Source organism: Leptonotus elevatus, chromosome 21 (assembly GCF_054856555.1).
Source record: "Leptonotus elevatus isolate MCC_2025b chromosome 21, RoL_Lele_1.0, whole genome shotgun sequence".
NCBI lineage: Eukaryota > Metazoa > Chordata > Actinopteri > Syngnathiformes > Syngnathidae > Leptonotus > Leptonotus elevatus.
Genome location: NC_141259.1, coordinates 5,741,468 through 5,768,627, shown reverse-complemented (window position 1 = coordinate 5,768,627; position 27,160 = coordinate 5,741,468). Strand labels below are relative to the sequence as shown.

Below are 27,160 nucleotides of genomic sequence, written 5' to 3'. Positions count from 1 at the left end.
CCAAGATACTTGAACTCCTCCACTTAGGGCAAGATCTCATTCTCGACCCAGAGAGGGCACTCCACCCTTTTCCGACTGAGGACCATGGTCTCGGATTTGGAGGTGCTGATTTTCATCCCAACCGCTTCACACTCGGCCACAAACCGCTTCAGTGAGAGTTGGAGATCACGGCTTGATGAAGCCTACAGCACCACATCATCTGCAAAAAGCAGAGATGCAATGTTGAGGCCACCAAACCGGACCCCCTCAACGCCTCGGCTGCGCCTAGAAGTTCTGTCCATAAAAGTTATGAACAGAATCGGTGACATAGGGAAACCTTGGCGGAATCCAACCCTCACATGTGGACTGGTTGGGCGAACTCCCATGCACCCTCAAGGACCCTGCCGAGGGTGTAGAGCTGGTCCACTGTTCCACGGCCGGGACGAAAACCACAATGCTCCTCCTGAATCCGAGATTTGACTTCCCGACGGACCCTCCTCTCCAGCACCCCTGAATAGACCTTACCTGGGAGGCTGAGGAGTGTGATCCCTCTATAGTTGGAACACACCCTCCAGTCCTTAAAAAGGGGGACCACCACCCCGGTCTGTTAATCCAGAGGCACTGTCCCCGATGTCCACGCGATGTTGTAGAGGCGTGTCAACCACGAAAGCCCCACAACATCCAGAGCCTTTAGGAACTCCGCACGGATCTCATCCGCCCTGCCACCAAGGAGCTTTCCAACCACCTTAGTGATTTCGACCCCAGAGATAGGGGAGCCCAACTCAGAGTCCCCAGACCCTGCTTCCTCAAAGGAAGGCATGTCAGTGGATTTGAGGAGGTCTTCGAAGTAAGAATCCACCGATTCCCGACGTCCCGAGTCGAGGTCAGGAGCACACAATCTCCGCTATATAAAGTGTTAATGGCGCACTGCTTTCCTCTCCTGAGACGCCGGATGGTGGACCAGAATTTCTTCGAAGCCGTCCGGAAGTCGTTTTTCGTGGCCTCACCGAAGTCCTCCCATGGCCGAGTTTTTGCCTCAGCGACCGCCGAAGCCGCATTCTGCTTGGCCAGCCGGTACCTGTCAGCAGCCTCCGGAGTCCCACAGGCCAAAAAGGCGCAAATAGGACTCCTCCTTCAGCTTGACGGCATCCCTTACCGCTGGTGTCTACCAGCGGGTTCGAGGATTGCCGCCACAACAGGCACAAACCACCTTAAGGCCACAGCTCCGATCGGCCGCCTGAACAATGGAAGCGCGGAACATGGTCCACTTGGACTCAATGTCCCCCGCCTCCCTCGGGACAAGGGAGAAGTTCTGCCGGAGGTGGGTGTTGAAACTCTTTCTGACAGGGGATTCTGCCAGACGTTCCCAGCAGACCCTCACAATACGTTTGGGTCTGCCCGGTCGGACCAGCATCTTACCCCGCCATCGGAGCCAACACACCACCAGGTGGTGATCAGTTGACAGCTCCGCCCCTCTCTTAACCTGAGTGTCCAACACATACGGCCGTAAATCCGATGACATGACTACAAAGTCGATCATCGAACTGCGGCCTTGGGTGTCCTGGTGCCAAGTGCACATGTGGACACCCTTGTGTTTGAACATGGTGTTCGTTATGGTCAGTCCGTGGCGAGCACAGAAGTCCAATAACAAAACACCGCTCGGGTTCTGAACGGGGGGGCCGTTCCTCCCAATCACGACTCTCCAGGTCTCACTGTCATTACCGACGTTGAGCGTTGAAATACCCCAGCAGAACGAGGGAGTCCCTAGGGGGAGCGCTCTCCAGCACAACCTCCAAGGACTCCAGAAAGGGTGGGTACTCTGAGCTGCCGTTCGGTGCATAAGCACAAACAACAGTCAGGACCCGTCCCCCCCACCCGAAAAAAGTTTAAAAAAATATGTGTAACGTTACAGTATATGCTAGTATATTACTCCTATATAGTATAGTATATATATATATATATATATATATATATATATATATATATATATATATATTTTTTTTTTTAATTTAACATTCATATACTGTAACGTTACTTTTTTTTTTTTTATGTGTTTACATACACTAATTGTCATGGAAATAAATGTACAAAGTAGCTTTGCAGTTTTTGTACTCATTGCATGCAACCAAAACATCTTTCATGTAGTGTTATTTTCATCAATGAAAACTAAACAAAAATAATTTCATCAACAAACATTTTTCTAAAACTAGACTAGACTAGACTAAAACCCTCATTAATAAACAATAACTGGGACTAAATCAGTATGCATTTTCATCGACTAATGAAGATGAGATGAAAATGCACTTCACTTGATAAGAAGTGGACTAAAATCTATGAACATTTTAGTTCATGAACAAATGACATGATTTTGTAAAATCTTGTCTCTGCTAATCTGTCACGATGACACTGAATTGTGAAACAGTGGCACACACCCTAACAAATCTGCAGCTAGCGAGTGCAACATGTACATTAGCACATGGGACAGACAGGAGGTGGATTCAAGATGAACGGTTAAAAGAAAAGTCAATTATAGTTATAGTGTAACATTAATCCAACGGCTATAATGTTCCAACAATAATATTAATCCGACCGCTAACTAATGCTGGCTAATTTACTAGCTTGTAGCCATAGTAGCCACTTGTTGATATACTGTAATTGTGTGTCATGTTGTTTTCCATCAAAAAGATGAAAGAAAATTTTATGTCAAATAGTTTTAAATCTGAAATGTTCAACATTATCTGCTGACAAAAAATATACACTTGGGTAAAATTGATTGTCCCGACCAGGGGTGTGAATTGATTCAATACCGATTAATCCCGATACGAATCTATAAATTGATTATTATGATTTTTTTTTAACTCAAATTAGAAAATATTATAATATAATAAATATGCATTTAACAAACAGGTTGCAGTCTGTTTCAGGTCTGAACAGCACTGAAATAAAATATTAAGGCTTAATGTTCCATTAATATAACATTCTTCCATGCTTAATGTGTGAATCCTAAACCTAAGTAAGACGTTTTGTTGAATATTCCCATAAAAAATTGATGTTTAAAAATCGATTCGGCTGCATATCGAATCGATTCAAGAATTGCGCGCTGTAATATCGTGATATATTGCCGAATCAATTTTTTCTAACACCCCTAGTCCCGACTAAAACGTTGACAGTTTTTGTTGACTATCTTGGACTAAATTAAAGACTAAAATGCTGGATTTATAATTGACTAAAAATGGACTAAATAAAAACGGGATGTGTTTGACTAACTATGTTAACTAACAAGCGTGATTGAAATTGGACTAAATTTTGAAATGGCTGATAAAATGAACACTACTTTCATGGGCTCTTTCAAAACCACACTAGCTGAGAGGTTTCCTCTTTCCTAACAGTACCTGGATTGCTGTTGATGTCCACTTTAGGTGAGCGGGGCATTGGCCTGGGAAGGACACTCTCATCCAGAGCTTTGGAGGCTGTGGAATGCTGAGCCTTTTTAATGCTAGAGCCATCTGCCTCCCAGACCTGCTCCCCAAGAGTCAACTGCACTGTGAAGATCTGCAACAGCGACACCCAGTGGCAACGCCACGTTATGACACCATGATATAAACAGACACACAAAAAAAGTCATTGCTTTTGTATCAAATTTTAAGTTGTTTAAGCCATTGAAGTCATGAAGCCATTCAATTGACATTGTTGTTGGATGTTTAGATACGATTACTGGAATAATCGTAACAAATACTACTACTACTACTAATAATAATAATAGATTGAATTTCTGTTTTTTGTCCTCACCTTAGCATGTGCAGGGCCTCTCTCATTGAGGAGCTTGTACTGTGGCTGGATCCGATTGAAACGGGCTAACTCATTCACCAAACACATTGGAGTTTTCTCTTTAGGGTTTGCCATGTTCTCCTCGGGCGAACCTGAAGACAGTACATAGAGAAAGACAACGCTGAATACTGCACCGCAGGGAAAGTGCTTTTCATTTTGTAGTGGTGTGACCAGAGGGCGATGAGTCCGTCAAGACTTGTTGAGGGGAGAATACCTGTTTTATTAAAACAGGGTTTCTACACATTCAAAATGTCTAAATTCCATATATTTTTCCAGATTTATTGGTTAAAAAAACCCCAACTCATATATATATATATATATATATATATATATATATATATATATATATATATATATATAGATATATATATATATATATATATAGATATATATATATATATATATATATATATATATATAGATATATATATATATATATATATATATATATATATAGATATATATATAGATATATATATATCGGCATCAGCCATTTTGAAGAATCATACAGCTGATAATAGATCTTTTTTTTTTTTTAAGTGTTAACTTCAGGGAACTAATTACCGGGTATTTACATTTTCAAATATTCTACTAAACCTAGGAACTCTCTGCACCTTCTGTTTTTGTTTGAAATTAAAAATAAGATACCGGTAAGAAAATTTTTAATACTTAACATATTTAGAAATTTTGGAAAACTTTAATTACATTTTCATTTAACTTTTGTAGACATGCTACTGCCCGTGGGAGCTCAATGAACTTTTGGTTAGATTTTTAAAACAAAGACGTCTATTGACTAAGATTTTTTTTAACTCAAATATTTTATGAACCCGAAAAGTTGCTCAATAAACATGCTTTAATTTTTTTTATTGTTTTTAAATATGTAGAGCTGGAGTTTATATTTTCCCTTTTAGTGAAAATGAATATTGACTCCAAATATCGGTTATCGCCGTCCTTAACTACTAATAATCAGTATAGATATCGGCCCTGACAAAACCATATATGTCTATCTCTATCCGATACCACTACCAGTACTTGAATATCCCTACCTGGCGGTGTGACAGACACAGGAGCGTCCCCATATCCAGCTGCAGGAGCGGGGCAGGTGGGTGTGGGGGACGGGCCTGTGCCGTTGACAGAGGGCTGCAGACCCAGGGATCCTGGGCTGGCCATGGCCGCCAGAGGACCTCCGGAGGAGAGGGCAGGAGCAGCCTGGGGTGCTGAGGTCTGTACTTTTACTTGAGCCATGCTCTATTCCTGGAAAAAAAAAAAAGACCACTATCATTTAAATATACAATCGCACATGCAATCACGTTTTTAGATAGAGATGAAGGGACGACCCAGTCTGGGGCAAAAATAATCTCGACATCGGAGTACAATGTCAGCACAATTAATAAAAGTTTAATGATATTCATTTTCATTATTTCCTATGCAATTTTTTCTTTTGAATCCAAATATATTGGCACCGTAAAACAGATGCCGTTCGGAATCTCTAAATTACAAGCATTCAAATCCCTTAACCCCAAGGTACAGCATTTAAGCAAAACTAGCTCAGATTTTAAACTGAGAGGCGCTCTGCGAAGCACACATTCAGATTCCCCGGTAGCCATTTCACACAGACAATGAAGCTTTATTTGAAGGAGCTTTACTCATGTTACTGCTGCTAAGCTCCACTGGAAAAAAAGGGGAATCCTCAATGCCACAGTGGCCTTGCACTCACATTTTGAAGTCAGCTCTCATAGAAATCAAAGAAATTGACAGTCAACAAAGGCCAAAGTTAATAATAACAACATTGCCTTCTTTTTCTCATTACAGATGCTTTACCCTGTGGCTATGTAGTATTAAGTAAAAAAAATAATAAAATGAAAACAAATCTTTACAATATGTATTATGCGGCCCCACTAGTCTAAACACGGTATTCTGATTAATATTGTAACTGTGGAATATGAATTAAGCAGCAAAATCCACCCTTTTTTTAAAAATCCATTTGAAGGGGCGGCCATTTTGCCACTTGCTGTCGAATGAAAATGACACCACATTTAGAGCTCAGGTAATGACCAATCACGGCCCAGTTTGCGAATGTCACATTACCCAAATTCAGAAAACAAGTGGCAGCTTGTTTTCTTTTGCATATTCAAAATTGCTCTTTAACGAAACAAAAATATTGTTTGAATATTCCATAACATTCAGTAGGATACTAAAATGTTTGATAGCTGCAGCCGTATAGATTACTAAATTCAAAATTTGACTCTAAATCTTCGCTGATATTATTTCCACAGTCCGTATGAACGTTTTCATCACCAGTTTAAAATTCACTTCCACACACCTTCTTGGGGAAAAAAATTGCTTGTGTGAGTCTGTGTGTCTTGAGTGTATTTTAGTTTTAATAGAATTCCAATGACCTTACAAGCCATTTCAGAATAGCACCACCGTGAAACAAACCCCTTCAGTCGCAAGAACTGGCAATATTTCACAAACTTTGCCAAGTAAATGAGCACATCTGGGTGTGGAGAAAACTCAATTATGTACCGCTGCAATTACATGCTAGTTCTTGGATCCGTTGCCTTCAGGTGTTACCAGCATATTTAATAATAACAGCAGCATCTTTGTAATAATAGCAACCATACAATTTGAACAGTAGTGTTGAGAATTACTGATATTTTCCCTGCAACAAAAACTACACTCAACTTGTTTACAATCTGCACATCATACATAAATGCATTAGCTAGTAAGCCAAGGTAAATGTAGATGTAGGCAGTAAAATGACTGGAAAAACTAGCACCAAATAACATGACATTTCGAGTTTCTGCCTGACAGTCATTCATTCCATTCTCCCGGCTACCCATTTGTCCATGCTTCCGTTACATCATGCACAATTAGAATGCCAAACAACCACCCGTAAGCTAATCGTTTCTTGCCTCAAATATGGGGATGGGTGTTGGGTTGCAGGCTGTCTACGACCCCTACAGCATACATGAAGGCTGCGACTGTGTCCACTTTAGCAGGAAGCTAACGTTGCCAAGTAGAAAATCAACCTTTCATCTGCCTGGCAGCCCCTCAAAACAAATGGACGCGATGTGCAAGGACTCCAGGACGATTATGGAGTCTGCAATGGATGGCGATGTGGTATTTGGCAACATAATGTCATGGTATCGTTGCTTCAGCTGGTTTCAAGCTCATCATGGCTGGTCGGCCGAGTACCCCTCTTGTTAGCATCACCATAGCGCTCCATCTACCACGAAAGTCTCGGCTCGTTCATTGCACATCGGCAACGTAAGCGGGGTGACAGCGGCATGACAAATAAACCAGAGACAACCTTTACAGTACACAAAGTGACGAATAATCCATTTCCGTGTGCATTTCTTTACCTTTGTTCAGAGCCAGACCCCAGTTACACCTCCAACATTGGCAAACACTAAAGAGAACTGGAGGCAGTTGAAACATACCATTTAATAAGTGTGGGAAATAAAAAGTAAAGTACATCAAAACACTAGTAGATTCATATTATTCACATTTACGTGTGCACGGAGAGAGCACCTTGTTTGTCCCGATGGTATTAAATGTTTTATATTGCCACTATAACGTCGTAAGACATTGACGCAAAACTGGAATGAATTAGACACCCCCGCGGTGAACGAATGGTTCCGTCCTAGTTTTCGTCTTGAGCAGCGTTCATTCAGACTTTATTTCTACATAACTTACTTTAAATTTTGTTTAATAATGTAAAAATTGGTATTTTAAGTTGTTTTTTTTAAGTTTGAGAAAGGTCAAATATGTTGTCACAGTACCGCCGCTTTAGACAGGAAAAAGTAGTTTTGGTAGATTGACTTTTCCCTGCCGTTACTTCGACCGAATGCACTTTCATATTTTTTTGTGCATTACAGCCAATGCACGTATTATACAAAATTTATTTTAGTTATATTTTATACCTATAAGTGTTGCTAGCATTCAAAGATGCGTAAGTCAGAGCTTGTAAACGTTACCATGACTGGCACGCAAATTGCAGCTGGTAAAACTGTTCTTTCTCTGCTGATTACGCCATCAAACTTTTTTTAAAATTAATTACAGGTTAAGGTAGCAGTATTTCATAGATCGCTCACACCATTTAAACAAGTGAATCTTTGCTTTTATTATCGATTATGAAAATGAACAGGCACCGTTTATACAGCGCTTGAACGTCCCAGAACATTTTTTTTTTCAAAAATAAATATGAAACCCTCATTAGTTTCGCTCAAATAATAAAAAATAAAATCTGCAACTAGGGAGTTCAAACATTGAAAATGAAAAACCAATGACCCATTAATTTATTCCCCTGCAAGTAAAAAAAAAAAAATCTCTTCTGTGAAGGCTTTTGCCAAGTCCTCTCACAAATCCTGTTATGGCTGCTTTGTTAACAATCATTTCCGTACCATCTTGTTTCTGACAGCAGATGAGAAGACTAAAAACGTCCCGGGGGAAAAAAAACAACATACATTAAACAATGTCTATAAAGTTATGCTGTGCATCTTTACAGCAGAAGGGTACCATCTCAATCACATCACCCAAGACAAACAATAAACCTGGGGGGAAGTAAATGCAACACAAAACAAACCAAGATGGAAAATTCAAGTATCTCACTGGTTTCTTAAGGAATAGTGATTACACTTTAAATGTCCAAGCCCCTCAGGAGGTTAACTTTGTAATATCTAACCCATTAACCACTCATTTTGTCAGTTGTCGGGCAAAAAAAAAGAAAAAAAGAAAAAGGGAGATGGCTGTCAGGTTAGATGTAAATAACGTTTTTTGAATAATGCATGCAATGCCACTGTAAAACTACTTCAGATTTCATAGTATACTTATATGCTGACTATACACATCCTAATTAACAAAACGTTATAGGTCAACTCCTAGGCTATGAAATAAACCAATCTCTCCTACCCCCCCCCCCAAAAAAAAATAAAAATTAAAGCCCTATATACAATAGCTCCAGACATGTTATCATTTTACAATACAACAGTCTCTTTTGGTGAAAATAGTTAAAATATCTGATAGGTATCTTTATTTGAAAAAAGTACCTGAGCCATAACGCTGACCAGGCAGAATCACATAGCCATTATTGTTACTCCCGTTTTCTCATTCTCTACCATTGTGGAAAATAAATAACTATATATCTCACAATCAAAAATGTGGCTAGCGATCCAAACAGACCCAACCCCAAAGCAATACAAAAAAGAACTAGACATTTTAGAAGCATGGGGGGAAAAAAAGCTTTAAAATAAAAATGCAACATTCTTTAAATGAAAAAGGCCCTTGCTCGTCACTTCGGCCGCACATCTTAGCATTTGACCTATTGTGCTGTTTTTTTGTTTTTTGTTTGCATGTACCAGCAGAGTCAGTCTCCAGTGGGATGATGAGCATTGCGTTGATGCTTGATAAACTAAAACTAATGAGTGGGGGCTGCTTAGTGTTGGGAATGCTGAGGTAATGACAGTGACTTCTTAACTACATGCTCTCAGTGCATATAATGTATATATATATTAAAAATAAAATAAAATAAAATAGATGAATAATTTTCTTGGGTTTATGATGTCAGGTCCCTTCCGGAAATCCCTTGGGATCCTTTGTAGGCCCAAGCATGCGTCCATCGGTTGGTTATTATTGCACAACAAAAAGACCTTAAAGTCCTCACACACGCGCAAAAAATGTAACAATAATCATTTTAAAACAGGAAATACACACACACAAAAATACACCTTGCATACTGCATTACTATCCACCCAAAACATGATCCATCTAGAGTGCATCTTAACGGTTCCATGGTTTTCCATTCTTGGTTATTACCGACTAAAAACATGCATCAAATTGCCCAGCGGGTTGGGGGAATGCAGTCAGGAGCCTCCAGCGCATTGGTGTCTGTCCATTGTTCCAGTCAAAGGTCAGAGTTCAGAGACTGAATGATTAAAAAGTGCTTTACGTAGGTCAGTAGAACTTCTTCTGTGATTATTACAAACTTTTTGTACATTAGCAAGTATCATCTGTGAAGGGAATGATAAACAATGATCATCAATGACGTCAGTGGTGTGGTTCAGTTCATCGTCGGGAAAGTACTTACCGTGATACCACCATTTTGTCTTCTTTGGATTTTTGTTACACGTTCTTACATAAAAGGAGTTGTCAGGTGGCCGTTTCTGCAGGAGAGAAAAAAAAAACACACGGATTTAGGCTACAGCTTGACTGAATAATTCAGCAATTCAATCAAGTAGTACTAAGAATGGGCATAATTCATGAATTTGAGTCAATCGGGTGGAATTTGATGATTATACGGTATAGAGGGTGCTCGGTTTACAACAGTCCTGTTCATATTGCGACAATATAAACCGAAATTTCTTCAAAGTGCTCCATGATGACGAAAATGCAAACTAGTTTATTGCACACTGTTCATAATTTTAAAATGTCTTCTGGTAATTATCAAATAGAGGACGCCGTGTTGCTATTTGATAGCAACCGGCAGAGGGAGCCTTTATTTTGGTCCCAAACACAACAATTAAATGCTCTTACATCAGACTACACAAGGTACAATTACCGGAAACCTGTTGATCCACCTGTTGCTATTTAGACAGCAAAATTATCTAAGTGACTTCTTGCAAGTAAATCATCTGAACTGGCTTATTTCATACCAAGTCAGTTTGTGAGTAACGAGATGAGATCAACTTCATTTCAGTATAAAAACTTTTTGTGACATTTTCATTCTGTGCTGTGCCAGGATATTTTATGATATAAAATGGATGCCTTGGTTCAATAATAATTGGAAACACTATACTAACGGCATCATGTTGCTAATTATCCATTCGTGGGAGGCTGTCACAACAATGTGCTGCTTTGCTGGAATCGATTTCAAAAGTATGACAGATTTTCTGTTATGGCAATTTTGCAGAATCTGTCCATAAAGAGATTGAATACACTGTCAAAAAGTGTATGCAGTGAGGTTTCCAAAGGTGCTATAGTGTGACGCAAAAATATTTCTTAGCTGAATTATTTGAATGTAACGAGTTTTAGCTAAGCCTAAGGTACCCTCCTCATGCCTTTTTTTTTTGTGAGTTTCATGAGTTTTTTTTTTTTTTACAGGTATTTACAATTAAAAATGATACAATTGTTGAAATGTCTGTTATTAGAACAAATATTGTGTTGTTTGAACATATGATGATTAACCAAGGACATTTCTATAAAGCTCATCCTTAGATTCACCTTCTCCTTCCCAAATGTTTCCTTACCTTTTCTTTGCAGCTGGACAACATGCTAATAATGCTAAGACAAACAGATTGCACTGAGAGGGCTGGTGACCAGTCTTCCGTCAGGATGGATAGACAGATGTGACCGTTGCTATACACATGAGGGTGGATAGGTACATTGCCCCCTGTGAACATTACCTGCAAAAAATGACACCGGATGACAAAATCAGTTACTTCATAATTCTCAAGGTCACTTAAGTTCATTTAAATGACGTGGGCGCACAGTGCTTACCTGAGGTGAATCAAAAGGATATCGACTACTAAATTTGAAGAGCAGCTGAAATTTTTCGCCTTCGTACAGTGTGCCGGGGGCCCCCTCCATGTCTACGATCCACCTGATGTTACAGAAAAGACAGTGACTACAATACACTAATTCCTCAAATAGTGGCTAGTGGTGTTTACAGAAAACTAGTCCAAAAACATTTTGCATCAACAACATCACCCTTAAAAATAAATGGCTTAAAGATGATTTGATTCAAAGAAATGCACTTGAACCTCCCTGACGTACAAAGCTGATCTCTCAGGTGCCATATTTTTATGGCAGACCAAAACTGCCCAAATTAAAAATAAATAAATGAATGAATGACTAAAAGTGAAAATAAAAACGAATATAAAAAAAAAATCAAAAATTCTATATAAATGGAAATAAAAAAAAATATTTACCTATAAATAAAAGTAAAAATACATACAAAAATAAAAAACAAGATTCAAAAAATAAATGTATTTTTTAGTATCTCGTTTTTTTAAATTTATTTTTTATTTTATTTTACTTTTATTTATGGATATATATAGAAAATGTTGTATTGTTTTTTATTTGATTTGATTTGATTTAATTTTGGATTTGTATTTTCTAAATTTATATTTTCTCTTTTAGTCCTTTATTGATTTATTTTTAATTTGGGCAGTTTTGGCCCTCCATGTATTTTAGCATCTAAGAGTATGCACAAAACACACATAATAGGTGTGCTTTTCAGTGAATAGATTTTTTTTTTAAACTGTAAACAGGCAAACTCGCTGAAATTATTAAATGCCATTAAATAAGTCCAGCACATAATATGAATAAGAATTGCCTGCTCATAGTATACAATTGCAAGGGTAAGAAAAAGTGGTCATTGATAGTAGCATCATAATCGCTGGCCTAATTTCTTCTAGTGACTGAAGCTGATAGAACAGCGAGGAACTTGTAGCTGTTTGGGTTTACAGCCTTGGGGGTCTTTCTGCTCGTTCCTGGTGTGTGCAACCATTCAGGCCATATGACAATGAGGTCAGTGCTGTACTCCGAGAAGGCCTAATGTTTACACTTGGTGTTTGAAAATAGCTCTAAGAAGCGCAGCGGTATCGTGTGGCTCGGCCACAATCCGCTGGAAACACTGGTCACCTCCCAAAATTTCCCATCGAGATCAATAATTTGTTCCAGTGCACAAACTGTCACCATCACGAGTATGTTATTGACTCGTGCAGGAAATGTTTTAACTAACATTAACCATCATATACAAGTCAAAGCAGAGAGTCACAAAAAATGGATCAGTTAGTAGGGATGTTCAATATCGCTTCTTTTTCTCCATAATTTTGATCATAAAACAGCCACAAGAGGGCGCCCGATGTACTAATACCTTTAAAAAAGGCCTGGTATCAGTACTACTACTTACCTATCCCTATCAGAGAGAAACAATAAAGCTCATTAAATCATTTGCTCCCAAACACGTATTAATATGTTCTATTTTAAATGATTCAAGTGTCCCAAAAACGTATCTATACGGGGATTTTTTAGGAGGGGGGGGGGGGGTTATGCTAGAGCATACAGAAGGCTTTTATGCAACCTCTTGAACTAAAGTGGGACGCCTGAAGAATGGTAGTTATTACAAAAACAGTATAAGAGATCAACCAGGGCCATGTTGCAACAAACCATTTTGCCCACTGTTTTAAACAGATGTAGATAATGATGAAACTTAGCTATATTCTAATGCTAATTGCTGCAAAACGGAAACAGATAGAAATATACTTTTATGGCTGGGAGTGAATGAGTTAAATAGTCTTTTAACGATGAATGAGGATGGGTTATAAACAATGGCATCTCGCATTTCTCCTTTTAATTAATTACACCAAGACACATTTCCCTCAACAATTTCCGCAAAACTTCTAATTTCATGAGCTTTAACATATCACTGTAAATGTTACAGCAAGACAGTAATTGTGTACAAATCCGCAGTGAATACAGGCAACGGCAGCCAAATAAAGTCCAAATGTTATACAGTTTAGAAGTTCACCAAATGTTTTGGGGATAATTGCGCAACACAATTATTTTCATTATTCCCCATGGGACTTTTTTTCCCCCAACATCCAAACACAACTAGAGGTCAACCAGTGTCCCTGAATGTGTGTATGACCTAGAGGCTCTACTATACATTACATCAAGCATGTTAAGATTCCATTAACTTTGAAATTATGTGTGGCAACCTGGTGAATCATGTAAGAAAAAGACAAGGGCCAGCTGAGCGTATATTTGACGTAGGATTTTCCCTGTTTGAACTGCTTGACTGACTCCTAGCATGACATTTTCGAAGTCAAACCATCTGTTCTATCATACTGTCAACAGTAGCCAGTGTATTCTATACACTGTAACAGACAAAAACAAAGGGCCAACTTATCTCAGTCACACACACAAATCCACAAGTATGCATTCTTCCACGTTTGTTTCTAGAAAGGAATTGTCTTGACCTTCAAGCTGGAAATTATAAGACTCCCTGGAGCCTTGCCTAATGCAAATGGTAAGTCATTCAACGTCAACCCAGTCCCTCGGAAGGGCTAATTTTAAAGGTTGAAATTAAAAGGCACACCCATCCAAAACATCTCAACACTAAAATGTGCATTCAAAGCCTGTGGAACTGGTTGGAATACTTGTCAGTCAAGCAAAACCCTGCTTCAGTCTGACCATGGAATCAAGTTGAAGCCTTGCCTTGTATACTAAAATACACTGTAGTATTCCAAGAATTTTTATTTTTTTTAAATGTAAGAGAAATAAACTTGAAAATTTGTGACATTATAAAGTGGCAAATTTTCGAGAAAAAAACTAGCAAATTTGCAACAACAAAAAAAACAACCCACAAACTTGCGAGACATAACATAGCTATAGTCTGGACTAGGTGCTAGCTTTTCTCCACTTGGAGGTATATAACGTGAAGATTTGTTGGTGGTTAATGGAACAATCTTCATAGAATAAAAAGGCAAGATGGAGACGAATTTCTAAAATTTACTCCATTACATACAGCAAGTTTCAGCGTCAACACTTCCTGACCCCCTATCAGCTGACTAACACTAACCAAACAGAAGCTAGCAGACTTAAGGTAAATGCAAGAATGGCTCTCAACAGCAGATTGAACATATCAATTTAGCGACTTGTACCCAACTATTCAAAGTGTGAATGCTTAATATAATATAATTAATCCAAGCTAGACTCCTTATTTGAAAACCCGACTGAAAAGTATTGGCACAAACATCAGAGTAAGCTACGTGTATTTCTTGCACGTTTATGAGCTTTTCTTCTTACAAATCTGCTAGTTTATTGCTCGTAAATTCACTCCCAAATTTGCCACTTTGTCACAAATCTACGAGAAATAATCTCGCAAATTTGTGATTTTTTTTCTCTTGCAAATTTGCCACAAACTGCGAGTTTTTTCTCATAAATTTATGAGTTTTCTTCTTGCAAATTTGCCACTCGTAGCAAATATACAAGTTTTTTCTTGGAATTATATATATATATATATATATATATATATATATATATATATATATATATATATATACCTACCTGATTCTAGTAGATAGGTTATGGCAATTTGAGGGTAAAAAAAATTACAAGAATACTCACTGAGTTATGGTGTTCTGTACACTTTTCTCATTCAGCGTCATTCCTGGGGGTGGATCATTTTGCAGGGCTAATAATTCCTTTTGTAGTCGTTTCTGCGAAAACAAATATAATCAAAACCATAGAAATTCCAGGCTAGATTCACTCACAAAATGTCCTAATGTAATTCCCACTGAAAGTAAATTTGTCTTACTATGTGTGAGATATAAAGATATAAAAATATATTCATACTTATGAGCAACCACCCCACTGTCCCTTTCATCTGAAATCTGTTTACAGTGGTTGGCTTTGAAATAGAAACAGACATTGTTCAAGTTGATTACACACATACATGCATTGTCATTCGGTGCGTCCTGGTGTTTATTCGCTTGTATCCTGTAATTGACCACTCTTGTGTAGTTCCCCTACGAAAGCGATGCACCTGTTCAGCTGAAGAGGAAACTAGAACAGGTCAACCTGCGCACCGCCTCACAAGCTAACTCCGCCGAACGGCAAACGTTCGGCCCTCGTTTAACTGAACGAGCTCTAAATGTTAACTTGTTACATCGTTTTAGTTGAGGTATCGGAGTGTCAGTCGGAAAAATACATGGTAGGGCATGAATAATTTCGCCCCGGCTAACTGAATTCTACGCTAGCCTTTACTTGGAGCTGTTGATGATGATGATGATGTGCTAACGTTAGTAATGCTAGCACAAGCCAAGCGCCGGACTTGTACAGTTTAAGTCGAAATATGTCACCGTGTTTACATTGACGTCATCGCCGCTGCGAATTAAAGCCTTGTAATGCTCTTGACGCGGTGAACAAAAGGGTCCAAACGGTGTGGACTAAAGCAGGTACACGATAAACTTGGGGCCGCTGTCATTTGTGCTCTTACCTGCATCGACGCCATGATGGAAACCCCTCCCGCCCCCACGCACCACAGCGAGCGCTGAGTGTTGGGATGATGACGTCAGGGGACACGTGACCGCGCAAGTTGTTTTGACAGCAAATAGCAACCTAGCAACGTTAATTATTACTGCCTTCTACTTTCCAAAAACTAAATAAGTTAGTCGTCCACAAAGGTTTTTTTTTTTGTTATTAATAACTCATCTAAAACTAAACTTAAAAAGTAAACGTGTGGAGCAACTGGAGAGATGAGACCGGTAGTGGTATAATAGTAACTAAGTATTTGTACTCAATTACTTCCATCAGTTATTTTCTGGCTTTTTTTGTACTTGTGTTGTCATTGGAAAGTGGATGTTGATCCAGAATTATTATTATTTTTTATACTCCATGGGTTAGCATTTTTATGAATTTGAAACTAATAAAATGTGTTCAGAGAAATAACTCATAATTGTCACTTTCAATCATAAAATCACTCACTAGTAAAACTCCATCATTAAATCCTACAGGAATTTTGTCTGCCTTTTGATTTTGATTAGTCTCAAACAAGCTCAGCATTAAAAACAAAGGAAATATATATATTTTTTATAATAAGTTGCAAGTTTGGGAAGGGGCAGAAAGGAGCAAAGCAATGCCTTTATTTTAGCTTCAAATACAACCGCACATTTATTTTGACCTTGACACGACAGCCTTGTAAAGCATATCAGTAAGCTTTATCTTCATGTATCCTATCAAGGTTTGATAAATTCTCCCTTCATCAAAACAACTTGATCAAGAGTTCATTTTCACAGTTCAGTTTCTGGCTAAATATCTGTGCATGAATGGTTCTCATTTCATCTGGTTAAAAGACTGTATCAAATTCAATTTCACATATTTGATTTCATGCTTCAATTGTCAGAATTTTGTTGCTCATTGTGTAACACATTTAAAGAAGTAGAGACACAAAAAGTTGACACTGTTCCAACAGCTCTTTACTCAGACAAGGGGTAGGGAAGATGGCAGGTAGAACAGACACGTTTGCCACATTCTTGGAATAAACGCAGCCTACCGTATTCATTCACGAGATTAAAGTGAAATCCTTTAATAGTACAAACAATGATTGATATTCTGATGCAAAATCATAATGTCTTACATGGTTTTATGGCAAAACAGGTTAAACAGTGAAAACCATCTAAAAGTGTTATAAGCTAGTGCATAAAGACAGTATGTTTAGCAATCCAGGAAGTTAGCCGCCATGAGTAGTTCCAGTGCAATCTCGGGAGCGATGGGGAATTCAGGGATTTCCGTGGAGCTGTTGGTGTAACGGACCTTATAAGTGAAGTACATGCAGACCTTGGAGAGGACGTGAGAGGGAATCTCCCTGAAGTTGACTTCGTTGGTTTCATTCTCAGCAAACTGACCTGCATGAAAGGGGACAGAAAGACAATAATGACCTTGAGGTTGTCAAAAGATAAATGTCAGAGATGTAAACAGCAGAGGAAAAAAAAAACACAAACATATTTGGTCTTGTGTCATACTCTTGTTTCGATTTCAAGCCCAAATGGTTTCAGTCTACAGCGTTAAAGAATTCACCTCACAGTTTTATTTGATTAGAAATGCAATTGAACAGATTGCATTATAGTGGAATCACAGCTATCTTCATTGAGGGTATTGCAAAATAGAAAATCAACAATAAATCATTTGACAACAGAAATCGCAAACAAGTATAACTAATTTTCATGTAAGACCATGTAAAATTGCTATATTTAAGAGTGTTTGAAGTCAACCACCATCCTAGGAGTGAACATGTTTAACTAACTTTGAAGGTTCTACTCTACATTCCTTAATATAAAGCGATGTACAAAAAAACAAACACAAAACTTTAATACAGCTTTTGTCACTATGAAGACACTTTTAATTTAATTTCACACTTTTAATCTGAGCAATTTTATGGACACTGCTCCATTGTTTATCCCAGAAAAGTCAGGGCTCTACATTAACTTTATGCACTGGCGTTAGCAACTTTTTCAGGGGCGATAACAGCATGACCGTATTTGCTGATGTATCGTGGTCTCAATTTGCATAGTTTCGGACGACATAAAAATGGAATGACTCAACATATAGCTGCAAAATATTTTACTGTAACAAGATTTGTCTGCAATAAAACCGGTCAGTTATTAAGAAATGGGGAAAAAATAATTTGCTTTTATTTATTTTTTATTAATCTATGCAGACGGGCCAGCTTTTATTGCAAGGCCTCCAAACCCTCTTCCCCCCTTTGGAAAGCATCACAGCCTGTTTAGCATCATGATCAGTCAAATGTGGCCATTCAACACTACTCTGGATTGGAAAAGGTTGTCCGATGCAGTGTTTCCCAACCAGGATTATGTGAGCATGAGCACATTGCAGAGCGTATATGTAAACTCAGGTAACTAATGATTATTTTTTTTTTTAAATGCCTCCCACTGAGTATTTCTTGTTCAGTTTAGTTTAATGGGGACTATAGTAAAGGTGCTCCTAGTTTTGATGTTAAATATAAAAATAAAAACAGGTTTATTATTTTTGATTCGTTGACATACCAACAACTAGAATGGAGGATGGAAGCCTAGTAGATAAGGTATTGTAAACAAAAGTAACTACCGGTAGTTGGACCATTGATTGTAATTAAGTTAAAAAATTATTTCACCACCATCATTCTTCTTAATGTATGTCAGCTTTTATGGAGTGATAGAAAGCTTACAAGGACTAATTTGAGTCTGTACTTCCAAGTAGAAGAGTTGGCGATTTTCCATGTCGCCCTTGAAAGCAAACGTTTTTTTTTGTAATAGTTTATGTTTATTAATTATACTTCAGTAATTGTAAAATGTTAAACCTTTATTTTTACTATTCCTCTGGCTCATTTGAATGAAATTTTATTTGTCAAGTTTTATATTTATTGAAAGGTAATTGTTAAATTTATTTATTTTTAAAGATTTTACTATTAAACAATGATAAACATTTACTACCACCAATATTAATGAATAAGATTAAAAAAAATTAAAAAAGGGAAAAAAAGAGAGAGTACAAAAGTACCGAAAATTGGTACCATTGAGTACCGTTATCGATTCCCAGGTACCGATTATTGGAACAGTACAGGTTCAAATGTGAAAGGTACCCACCCCTAGCATTGATGGACTTTTTTTCTGTCTGAGTTTGAAATGTCCAATAGTATTTAACTCTTTGACTGCCATAAACGTTATAAAACGTTTAGCATAAACCTAGGGAAGGGCGCCGAGGACGTTAAAAGACGTCCCCTATGTTTTTTTTTTTTTTTTTTCAAAAACGGGTGCAGGAAAGCCTTGGGCAGCTGTGCTGAAAGTATCAGGCATATCTGAATAGTAAAAGACTCGTTTTGGCCCCTAGAGGGCAGCGATGACTCTCTTTGCACAAGGTTGGATGGGCCGCCCACCGTGGGCGTCAGTAGAAGACGTGAGGCGGAGCTAGAGTGTTGAGGAGACAATGGCTGATCCAAGCCACAATGGCTTGACCAAGCAACCGGTTACAAGCAGCTCACGCTTGAGCATTTTTTTCAAAGACGGAAAGCATCGATCAATACTAAAAAGCGCATTGATGTCGACGATGATGATGACTCCGAGCTTGACGCCAAAGTTGGAAGCCTTGACGTGTTTATGAACACGTAGTAAGCCTCACCGGCTAAGCGCGGCTAGCGCTGCTAAGGCCGGAAAACGCGCACAATAGCCGGCCGGGTACTTCTACACAATCGGACATTCGATCGGGCGATGGAGAGTTGGCATCGACCAATGCAGATTGATGATGATGATGATGATGATGACTCCGAGCTTGACGCCAAAGTTGGAAGCCTTGACGTGTTTACGATCACGTAGTAAGCCTCACCGGCTAAGCGCGGCTAGCGCTGCTAAGGCCGGAAAACGCGCACAATAGCCGGCCGGGTACTTCTGCACAAGCGGACATTCGATCGGACGATGGAGAGTAGTCGAAAAGCATCGACCAATGCACATTGATGATGATGATGATGGTCACTCCCGAGGTTGACGCCGGAGTTGGAAGCATTGACGCGGCCGTTATTCTCTCGTCATAAAGCCTCACCGGCTAGCGCTGCTAACGCCGGAAAACGCGGAGCTGCACAAGCGGACATTCGATCGGACAATGAAGAGTACCCCGAGTCCAATGCATATTCATCGGAGGAGCGGGTACAGTCTGATCACGGAGAAGACACTGTTTCTGGACTACGATGCCACCATGAATGGAGTGGATAAAATGGATCAGAACATCTACCACTCGGTATAGCAACCGAAGGACATGAGGAAGCCACAACGTAACATCACCGTAACGTAACCGTAGCATGATCCTGATATTAGACTTTATGGCAACACACACTGCAGTATATACTTGCTATTCCCCGGAAAAAACGGCCTGCAAGAAAGTGGAGCTTTTGCACGCGAAGAGGCAATCTGTTGTGCAAATGCTGTTGCGTCTCTTTGCACGCAGGAGAGTGTTACAAAAAGAAAAACTGTCGTTGAAACATCCACATATTTGTAAATAGCACCACAGTTGCACACATTTGTAAATAGTTTGCCAAATTGTTGTCAAATTGTTACACTGTTGAATGTAAATAAACGTATTTTGCTATCAAAAAACACTTTTTCATTCTTGGTGGTAGTGTTTTATAGAAGTAAAGCACTATTTAGGTGTTTGTGGCATCATTCATGGACAAAAAGAAGTGTAAAATTCACTAGAATGCATGAAATAATATCGTTTCACTAAAAGCTTGATTTCTCCGTATTTTGGTCCAAAACAGGCGAAATTGGGTCAAACTAACCATTTTCTATTGTTGATTACTAAAGAACGGAATAAGGTAGAAACAAACTTTTTTTTTCTGATGAAAGATGAAAGTTCAATCTTTCCTTTGGTAGTACGTGTGTTTCCATAGTCCAAACAGAACATTTTCTGTGGACCTTGAAAGATCAGTCAAAATGCTTAAATCGGCTGGCACTGACGGCATCCCTTTTCTGAAAACGTCTGGCAGTCAAAGAGTTAAATGCAGCTGCAGTTTGGCTCGCTGAACACTGTCAATGTTTACGCTCCTGTTAGTTGCTAATGCCGGAGACTTGTATCGTATCATACAATGACAGACTAACTTTCTTAGCATCCTTAATTGGCAAATCAAATTTCGAGGTAGTTTTTGTGTTGATGTAGGAAGTCAACAGTCGGGTGAGAACGGGTCAAGCTGGCCTTCTTGAGCTGTGACGCATTCCACGCGTTGCGTAGATCAATTTCAAAATACAAATAAAGCAATTACATCAACGTCATTGTCTTACTTGTTGGAAAGCTTTTATTTTGAAGTTGGGCTCCGCACCGCGTTCCACGGACTTTGACGACCCGAACCGTAGCGCTTAATGTATATGGATCATGGCTCAAAGTTAAGCCGTTGCACCGCTCATTAAATACTGTAATGTACTCGTACTAGATAAATTTTACTCCAGCACAGGCTGTACAGTTGGCCGCATTTGCAGGTGAATTGGTCGCAGTGCCGAGCCCTGGTGGAAAAAAAGCTGACGCTCATTGAAAAGCATTGGATTTTAGATTGTTGTAATTTGATTTGTGAGGATTATTTTGATTATAGAATGTGCTGATATATCATTTGACTATTATAACAATCTTCCATGTGTGCATGCTAGTTACAGGCAAAAAATAAAACAATACAAAGGAAGCATTTGCATTGCAGAAATATCATTAGGGTAATAGGTGAACAAGAGCCTTTTCCAGCTGAATTTGGACAACTGTTGCCATCCACTCCCATTCCCTATTAAATAATATGTTAGACATCATCTGAATCCTCACCTGGCCCACTCAGCATAGCCTTGATGGTACCCGATGTCAGTGCGTGCTCTCTTTTCACAATGAACTCATGGCCATCTGAAGATATCAATTTCACATACATGGCTTCTGGTCCTTCACAGCCGCCATAAGTCCTTTCTTCACCATCTATGAGACACATGCACAGTTTCTGACAGCTGTAAACTAAAAATGGATACTCCTAATTTTGTATGCACACTGTGTTCTTGACAGTGACACTATGAAGCTTGATAACTTACCCATACCGCTGCAGGAGGTTGTTCCTATCAAAAACGACAAAACCAAAAGAAAACAGATTTTAAAAAAAGTGTGCATAAATATAAATGCAGACGTGCTAAGATGCTGGTCCTAGTACGTGGCCTTAAAATTAATGTTTGACAAAATCAAAACGACATAACCGGATTTTGGAGAGCTAACAAAACGACGTGTCAAGTACGTGTTTCGTTTGGACGATTTTCAGGATTGAAAGCTACATTTAGATCGACTAAAATCTCCAACTGAGTTCGCCGCAGTTCGCTGGTTCATGCTAGACTGCTAACATGCTAATGCCATGACAACTCGCGTTTATTCTATTTATTACAGCACTTCTACAATACGGCATTCGCAGCTCAAACGTCCATCATGACCTTAACAAACATTAAACATGAAGTAACTAACTAAGAGACATAAATAAATCTTACCACTTGTCGGTAGACTGTGGAGTGCTTTAGCTAACTTTTACAGCCGGGATGTTGACAACCGGAAACAGTTCTTGAATGTACGTGACTTAAACTATTCCGTGGTGCTTCTGTGGCAATGTAATGCGTTCCTTCTCTACCAATTAACACTTTTATAGTTTTGTATTCTTTTGCACTGCATAGCATTAATGGAAATATTGTTGTGAGTCACCGTTTCACACTAGACATAACGAGAATTCTACTTGTAAGAATTCTCTTACGGTAATATTTGTAGCAATTACATACCTGAAATTGCTAACCGAATGTGCAAAAACGCGACAACATGCAGTAACTGTCTCCTTTAGTTCATTAATTTGCCCGTGCGGCAACCTGGGTGAATACAGCCATGATTAGTCCGAATAGAAATCTTTCAAGCCGTGACGTCGACAATACGCGTAATCTTTGAATGGCTCTGTTAGTAATCGTCAGCAGAGCATTTACATTTATCCACCCCAAAAAAACAAACCTGAATAAATATATTTTCCTCCCCTCATTTTCAATAGTGAGTTTATTATATTTATAGTCAGTTGAGGCACACATATACTATTTAGATATTCATATTTCAAGACCTCAGATGGTACTTGCAATGCCCTTTTTGTCCTGTAAGTGTCGTGTTTGTTGCAGAATCGCCCCCCTTCTCCTGCTGACGGTGTCCTCCTGATGATGGGAGAGAGCAGGTGCTCATTGAATGTGACAGTGACATTTTGCAGGCCCATAAATCTACATTCAAGCAAGAATGTACGAGTTAAGAAACATGTGCAATGCACTGTCATACGTTTTTTCCCCCTCCACTCAATTTCCAAAATAGATTTATTTCTGCCATTGACGCCAAACTTTAAGCTGTGACGTGGGAGCGCCCTTATTCTTGGCAGTAGAAGTGGCTGATCGTCACGGTCAGGTTCAGAATGTGACATTGATTGGTGTTGCGTGCCCAAAAAGCGATGACTGGTGAAATGTGAGGCAACCCGGTGCTATAACACTTAAGATAGTCCACAGAGTGGGCATGGTGTGTCTTTGTGGAGCAAAAATAAAGCAATGAAACACACACATGATGCAGAAGTGACGCCTCTGACCTGGTATTTGTTTTATAGTAAGGCCTAGCTTTCACAGGGTGTTCCAGAAAGTTCTGTTGCCGCACACACACTGAAAGCAATCAGTGACCTTCCAGTCCCCCCATTACACCATTAGTGCTTCTGATCGGAGCAGGCGGGTGGCGGCGGCCGCTTTCATGTCTCTCTGATATGACCCCGCCCCACTGCAGCTGCTCGATGCTCTATTTTAGGGTGGCTTCCTTGACGCAAACACACACACACACACACCGATGTACACACGCACTTGCAAGCTGAATAATAAAACATAATTTGTCATGCCACGTGTTCTCCTCCATTTGACATCATGAACACACATTCTCTTCAGTACACTACAGTTATAATGTCAGGATTTTGCCTAAAATGTCCCTACAGTCAAGTGTACCAAATTAAGTGTCTGTGAGGCATCTTCACCGTACTTATATAAATATGAAGTCTGCCCTATTTATTTTTATTGACATTCTATTTATTACGCCACAAGGGAATGAGTCAAATGCCAGGACATACTACATAACACTCTAAGCTCAAATACGACTGCCGCGATGCCTTTTTTTTTTTTTAACAGGTCCTTGTGCATTCTAAACCAGGTCAGAATGTTAGTGGAAGGAGGGGAGGGAGGGGGGGGGGGTTAATGTCTGTGGGCATTTTTTCAGTTATAAGAGGCCAAGGCCTGTCACAATGAATTGCCCCATCACTTTCTTAGCCTGCAGCCATTCAGAGCGGCCTCCTGTCTGAAAATCTATCTATCTATCTATCTATCTATCTATCTATCTATCTATCGATCTATCGATCTATCTACCTATCTACCTATCTACCTATCTATCCATCCATCCATCCATTCATCCATCCATCCATCCATGAATGACAGACAACTTCACATTGTATCAGGCTTTAAATGGCATAAAATGACACGTACGCAGATGTGACAACCACTTAGCATCCGTAGCTTGAGGCCAACGCAATGTTTACAACGTCATTTACGACAAGGAATCAGTCTACACTATCACTGTCGTAATATCATTGACACAGAATATAAACATATAAAAGACATGTGATCAAATTTGTGTATTCAAAATAATAATAATTTGGACTGCTCCCAGATCAGGTGCGGTAACAAGATGCCTTTAACGGGCTTAGGGTTTTATAACTGAGCTTTCTTTGCCTATGTAAATTTAACAGCTAAGCTAAGCAAAGCTAGCTATGCAAGGCACGGAAAGCGGATCTGGTTCATAGTGATGGCTTAGCACAAGTTTGGAAAAGGAAAAAAAATGCCAGGGTGCTGAGAAGACTCAGTCCAATTTTAGAAGGAAGTTTCTTAGCGGTGATGATTTTATTTGAGGGAAGGCTTTGAGTTGTACATATGCAACTATCTCTGCAGCAATCTATAAATCACGCCTATATGGTAAAAGCCACATGGCAGCTCACCTGGACTTTGCCCAGAGGAACTTACAGGTCTCGCATGCGTTTAGAGATAAAATCCTGTGGTCTGACGAAGATTGGACTCCTTGATGTGAATTTTATGTTTGGAGGAAAACAGCACATCTCATCACCAGGGCAATATCTGGACAGTGAAGCAAGGTGGTGGGTGCATCAATCTGTGGGAGTGTCTTTCAGCGGCAGGAAGTGGGAGACTCGTCAGGATTGAGGCAAAGATTAATACAGCAAAATATAGAGACATCTTGGATTAAAAAAAAAAAAATTACTCTAGAGCGCCCATGACCTCAAACAGGGGTAACAGTCCATCTTTCAGCAGGAAAAGTTCCGTGTAAGCACACAGCCAAGATATCAAAGGAGTGGCTTCAGAGCAACTGAAGGCATATCTTTAAAATATCTGAAAATGGGTGTGCACGGAAGCTCCCCCATCAAACCCCGATGGAGCTAGAGAGCTGCTGCAATTAGGAATGGGCAAAATTGTCCAAATGTGGCATTATGTGTAACAAAACAAAAAAACAAAAAAAAACAACACGTGCATTTGATATATTAGTTTTCTAGTTAAAAAAAGAAGCAAATTTTATTAAAAATAAATAAATAAATATATATATATAAATATATATACATATATATATGTATAAGGGGTGTCAGGCGATTAACATTTGTAATAATAGTTAACTCACGATTAATCACAAATTTTGTATTTGCTCTAAATGTACAATAAAATGCACAATAAATTTTTTCCCTAAGCTTTTATACTCTTTTAAACATAAAAGTGGAAAAAAATTCAACTAATAGAAATACGGCTGCATCTTTTAGTCATTGATATAGTAATTTCCTAATAATACATAAAAACATAAAAACTTTAGTTAAAATTAAAAGATGTACTGTACTCTAAAAAACAAGTGTGATATTGATTTGTGTTGGTCATTTTTCTGCCACTAGATGGCATAATTGCATTTGTAAGACATTGGTGACAGCTCAAAGCATTTTTCTATCTACTCTTCAGCATGAAGTAACTTGTGAAATTCTGCACATTTTTAAAATGGTAAAATATAACTTGACCCCAGTCTCCACAAACATGTGCATGATTACTTATGGCATTTAGTTATTTATTATTTACTTATTATGACACTTATTACTGCAACATTTTGATGCGGACGTGTCTGTTGCGTTGCGACTGGAATTCCCCCAGCACAGGCTGCCCAAGTAAGGGGCGGTGATTAATCACGCACTTAAAAAAAAATTGTGACGTTTAAGGAACTTAATTTTAAATTAAGGCACTAATTTTGACACCCCTAATATATATATATATATATATATATATATATATATATATATATATATATATATATATATATATCTATATATATATATATATATATATATATATATATATATATATATATATACATATACATATACATATACATATACATATATATATAATTGATAATAGCAAGAAAATGCTGTCGTTGCCTAATACAAATAGATGATTGCCCTTCATGACATTAGCTGTCATTGGAATGTGTTAAACGGCCTCTTTGATGACACTAAAGACCTACAGGGTTTCAGTTTATATTCGTGCACTGAGTGCACTTCAATCTTGGCGGGCGCCCTGCACGAATGAGAATAGTAACAAAGATATTGAATACCATTACTGACGAGCTGGGCGTCACATTTGTGTTTTACACTCTCGAGAGGACGAACACAGTCTGATCAGTTTACACTTACCTCGTCATACAAAATCTATGATGCAACAACTTTTTAGGCTAGTGCTTTAACAGCTAGTTTGAAGAAGTACTGCAAGAAAAAAAAAAAGTGAATACAAGTGAATCACGTGCAGATGAGGGAGGCAGATCCAACACAATACAATGGAAAAAAGTGAAAAACAGGTACCTGCCAACTTCTGACACGACTAATGCGACAGTCAGACAAAGACAGTTTGATTTCAAGCTTCAGCTTCTTCCCTTGAGAACTCATTATGAGAAGGTCACCGTGAGGTCTTTCATTGCTTGGTGGGTACACGCACATTATCAACACAGGAGAGAGAGCCACAAGTGAACACTGGAATAGAATCGAAAGCATTTTAAACAGTTGGAAGCCATTTCAGTGCTGGTTTAAGCGGACCTTTATAGGGCAAGGAACCACATTTGGTCACTGAAGTCAAAATGGACGCCTCACGCGTTGCTGCAAGACAGTAGAACTGTGTGACCTCTACCAGCCAATCAACATACATAATGAGGTTAT

The 27,160-nt window shown here is 38.8% G+C and overlaps 3 protein-coding genes across 4 annotated transcripts in view; all 3 read right to left on the bottom strand.

The window, feature by feature from the left end:
* The window catches only part of stau2 (staufen double-stranded RNA binding protein 2), a 95,245-nt gene extending 88,016 nt beyond the window's left edge, over positions 1 to 7,229 (bottom strand). The window contains exons 1-4 of the mRNA XM_086065698.1: positions 7,173 to 7,229; positions 4,854 to 5,061; positions 3,769 to 3,899; positions 3,372 to 3,531 (exon numbers count right to left, since the gene is read on the bottom strand). Coding sequence (XP_085921824.1) covers positions 3,372 to 3,531; positions 3,769 to 3,899; positions 4,854 to 5,052 — 490 coding nt within the window. The 5' untranslated portion in view covers positions 5,053 to 5,061; positions 7,173 to 7,229. The remainder of the gene's footprint in view (positions 1 to 3,371; positions 3,532 to 3,768; positions 3,900 to 4,853; positions 5,062 to 7,172) is intronic.
* Positions 7,230 to 7,908: 679 nt separating this feature from the next.
* ube2wb (ubiquitin conjugating enzyme E2 Wb) lies at positions 7,909 to 15,882 on the bottom strand. 2 transcript variants are annotated; one of them, XM_086066582.1, is made up of 6 exons: positions 15,812 to 15,882; positions 14,941 to 15,032; positions 11,305 to 11,407; positions 11,055 to 11,210; positions 9,896 to 9,971; positions 7,909 to 9,818 (listed from the first exon to the last, which is right to left on the bottom strand). In XM_086066582.1, exons 1-6 carry the CDS (start codon positions 15,824 to 15,826, stop codon positions 9,805 to 9,807), a joined length of 456 nt encoding a protein of 151 aa, XP_085922708.1. In that variant the 5' UTR covers positions 15,827 to 15,882; the 3' UTR covers positions 7,909 to 9,804. The 2 variants fall into 2 exon arrangements, with proteins under 2 accessions (XP_085922708.1, XP_085922709.1); XM_086066583.1 differs by lacking the exon at positions 15,812 to 15,882 and adding an exon at positions 15,269 to 15,595.
* An 890-nt stretch (positions 15,883 to 16,772) lies between these two features.
* On the bottom strand, positions 16,773 to 22,496 carry LOC147155662 (elongin-C). Its single transcript, XM_086066089.1, has 4 exons — positions 22,356 to 22,496; positions 21,915 to 21,938; positions 21,661 to 21,804; positions 16,773 to 17,219 (listed from the first exon to the last, which is right to left on the bottom strand). Exons 2-4 carry the CDS (start codon positions 21,916 to 21,918, stop codon positions 17,029 to 17,031), a joined length of 339 nt encoding a protein of 112 aa, XP_085922215.1. The 5' UTR covers positions 21,919 to 21,938; positions 22,356 to 22,496; the 3' UTR covers positions 16,773 to 17,028.
* Between the last annotated feature and the right edge of the window lie 4,664 nt (positions 22,497 to 27,160).

Excerpts from the sequence above, each read along its gene's own strand:
- ube2wb (XM_086066582.1), bottom strand. Across the intron at positions 11,211-11,304 it reads ATCCTTTTGATTCACCTCAG|GTAATGTTCACAGGGGGCAA; the intron begins GTAAGCACTGTG and ends CATTTTTTGCAG. Across the intron at positions 9,972-11,054 it reads TGTCCAGCTGCAAAGAAAAG|AAACGGCCACCTGACAACTC; the intron begins GTAAGGAAACAT and ends TCTCTCCTGCAG.
- LOC147155662 (XM_086066089.1), bottom strand. Across the intron at positions 17,220-21,660 it reads GGCTATGCTGAGTGGGCCAG|GTCAGTTTGCTGAGAATGAA; the intron begins GTGAGGATTCAG and ends CCTTTCATGCAG.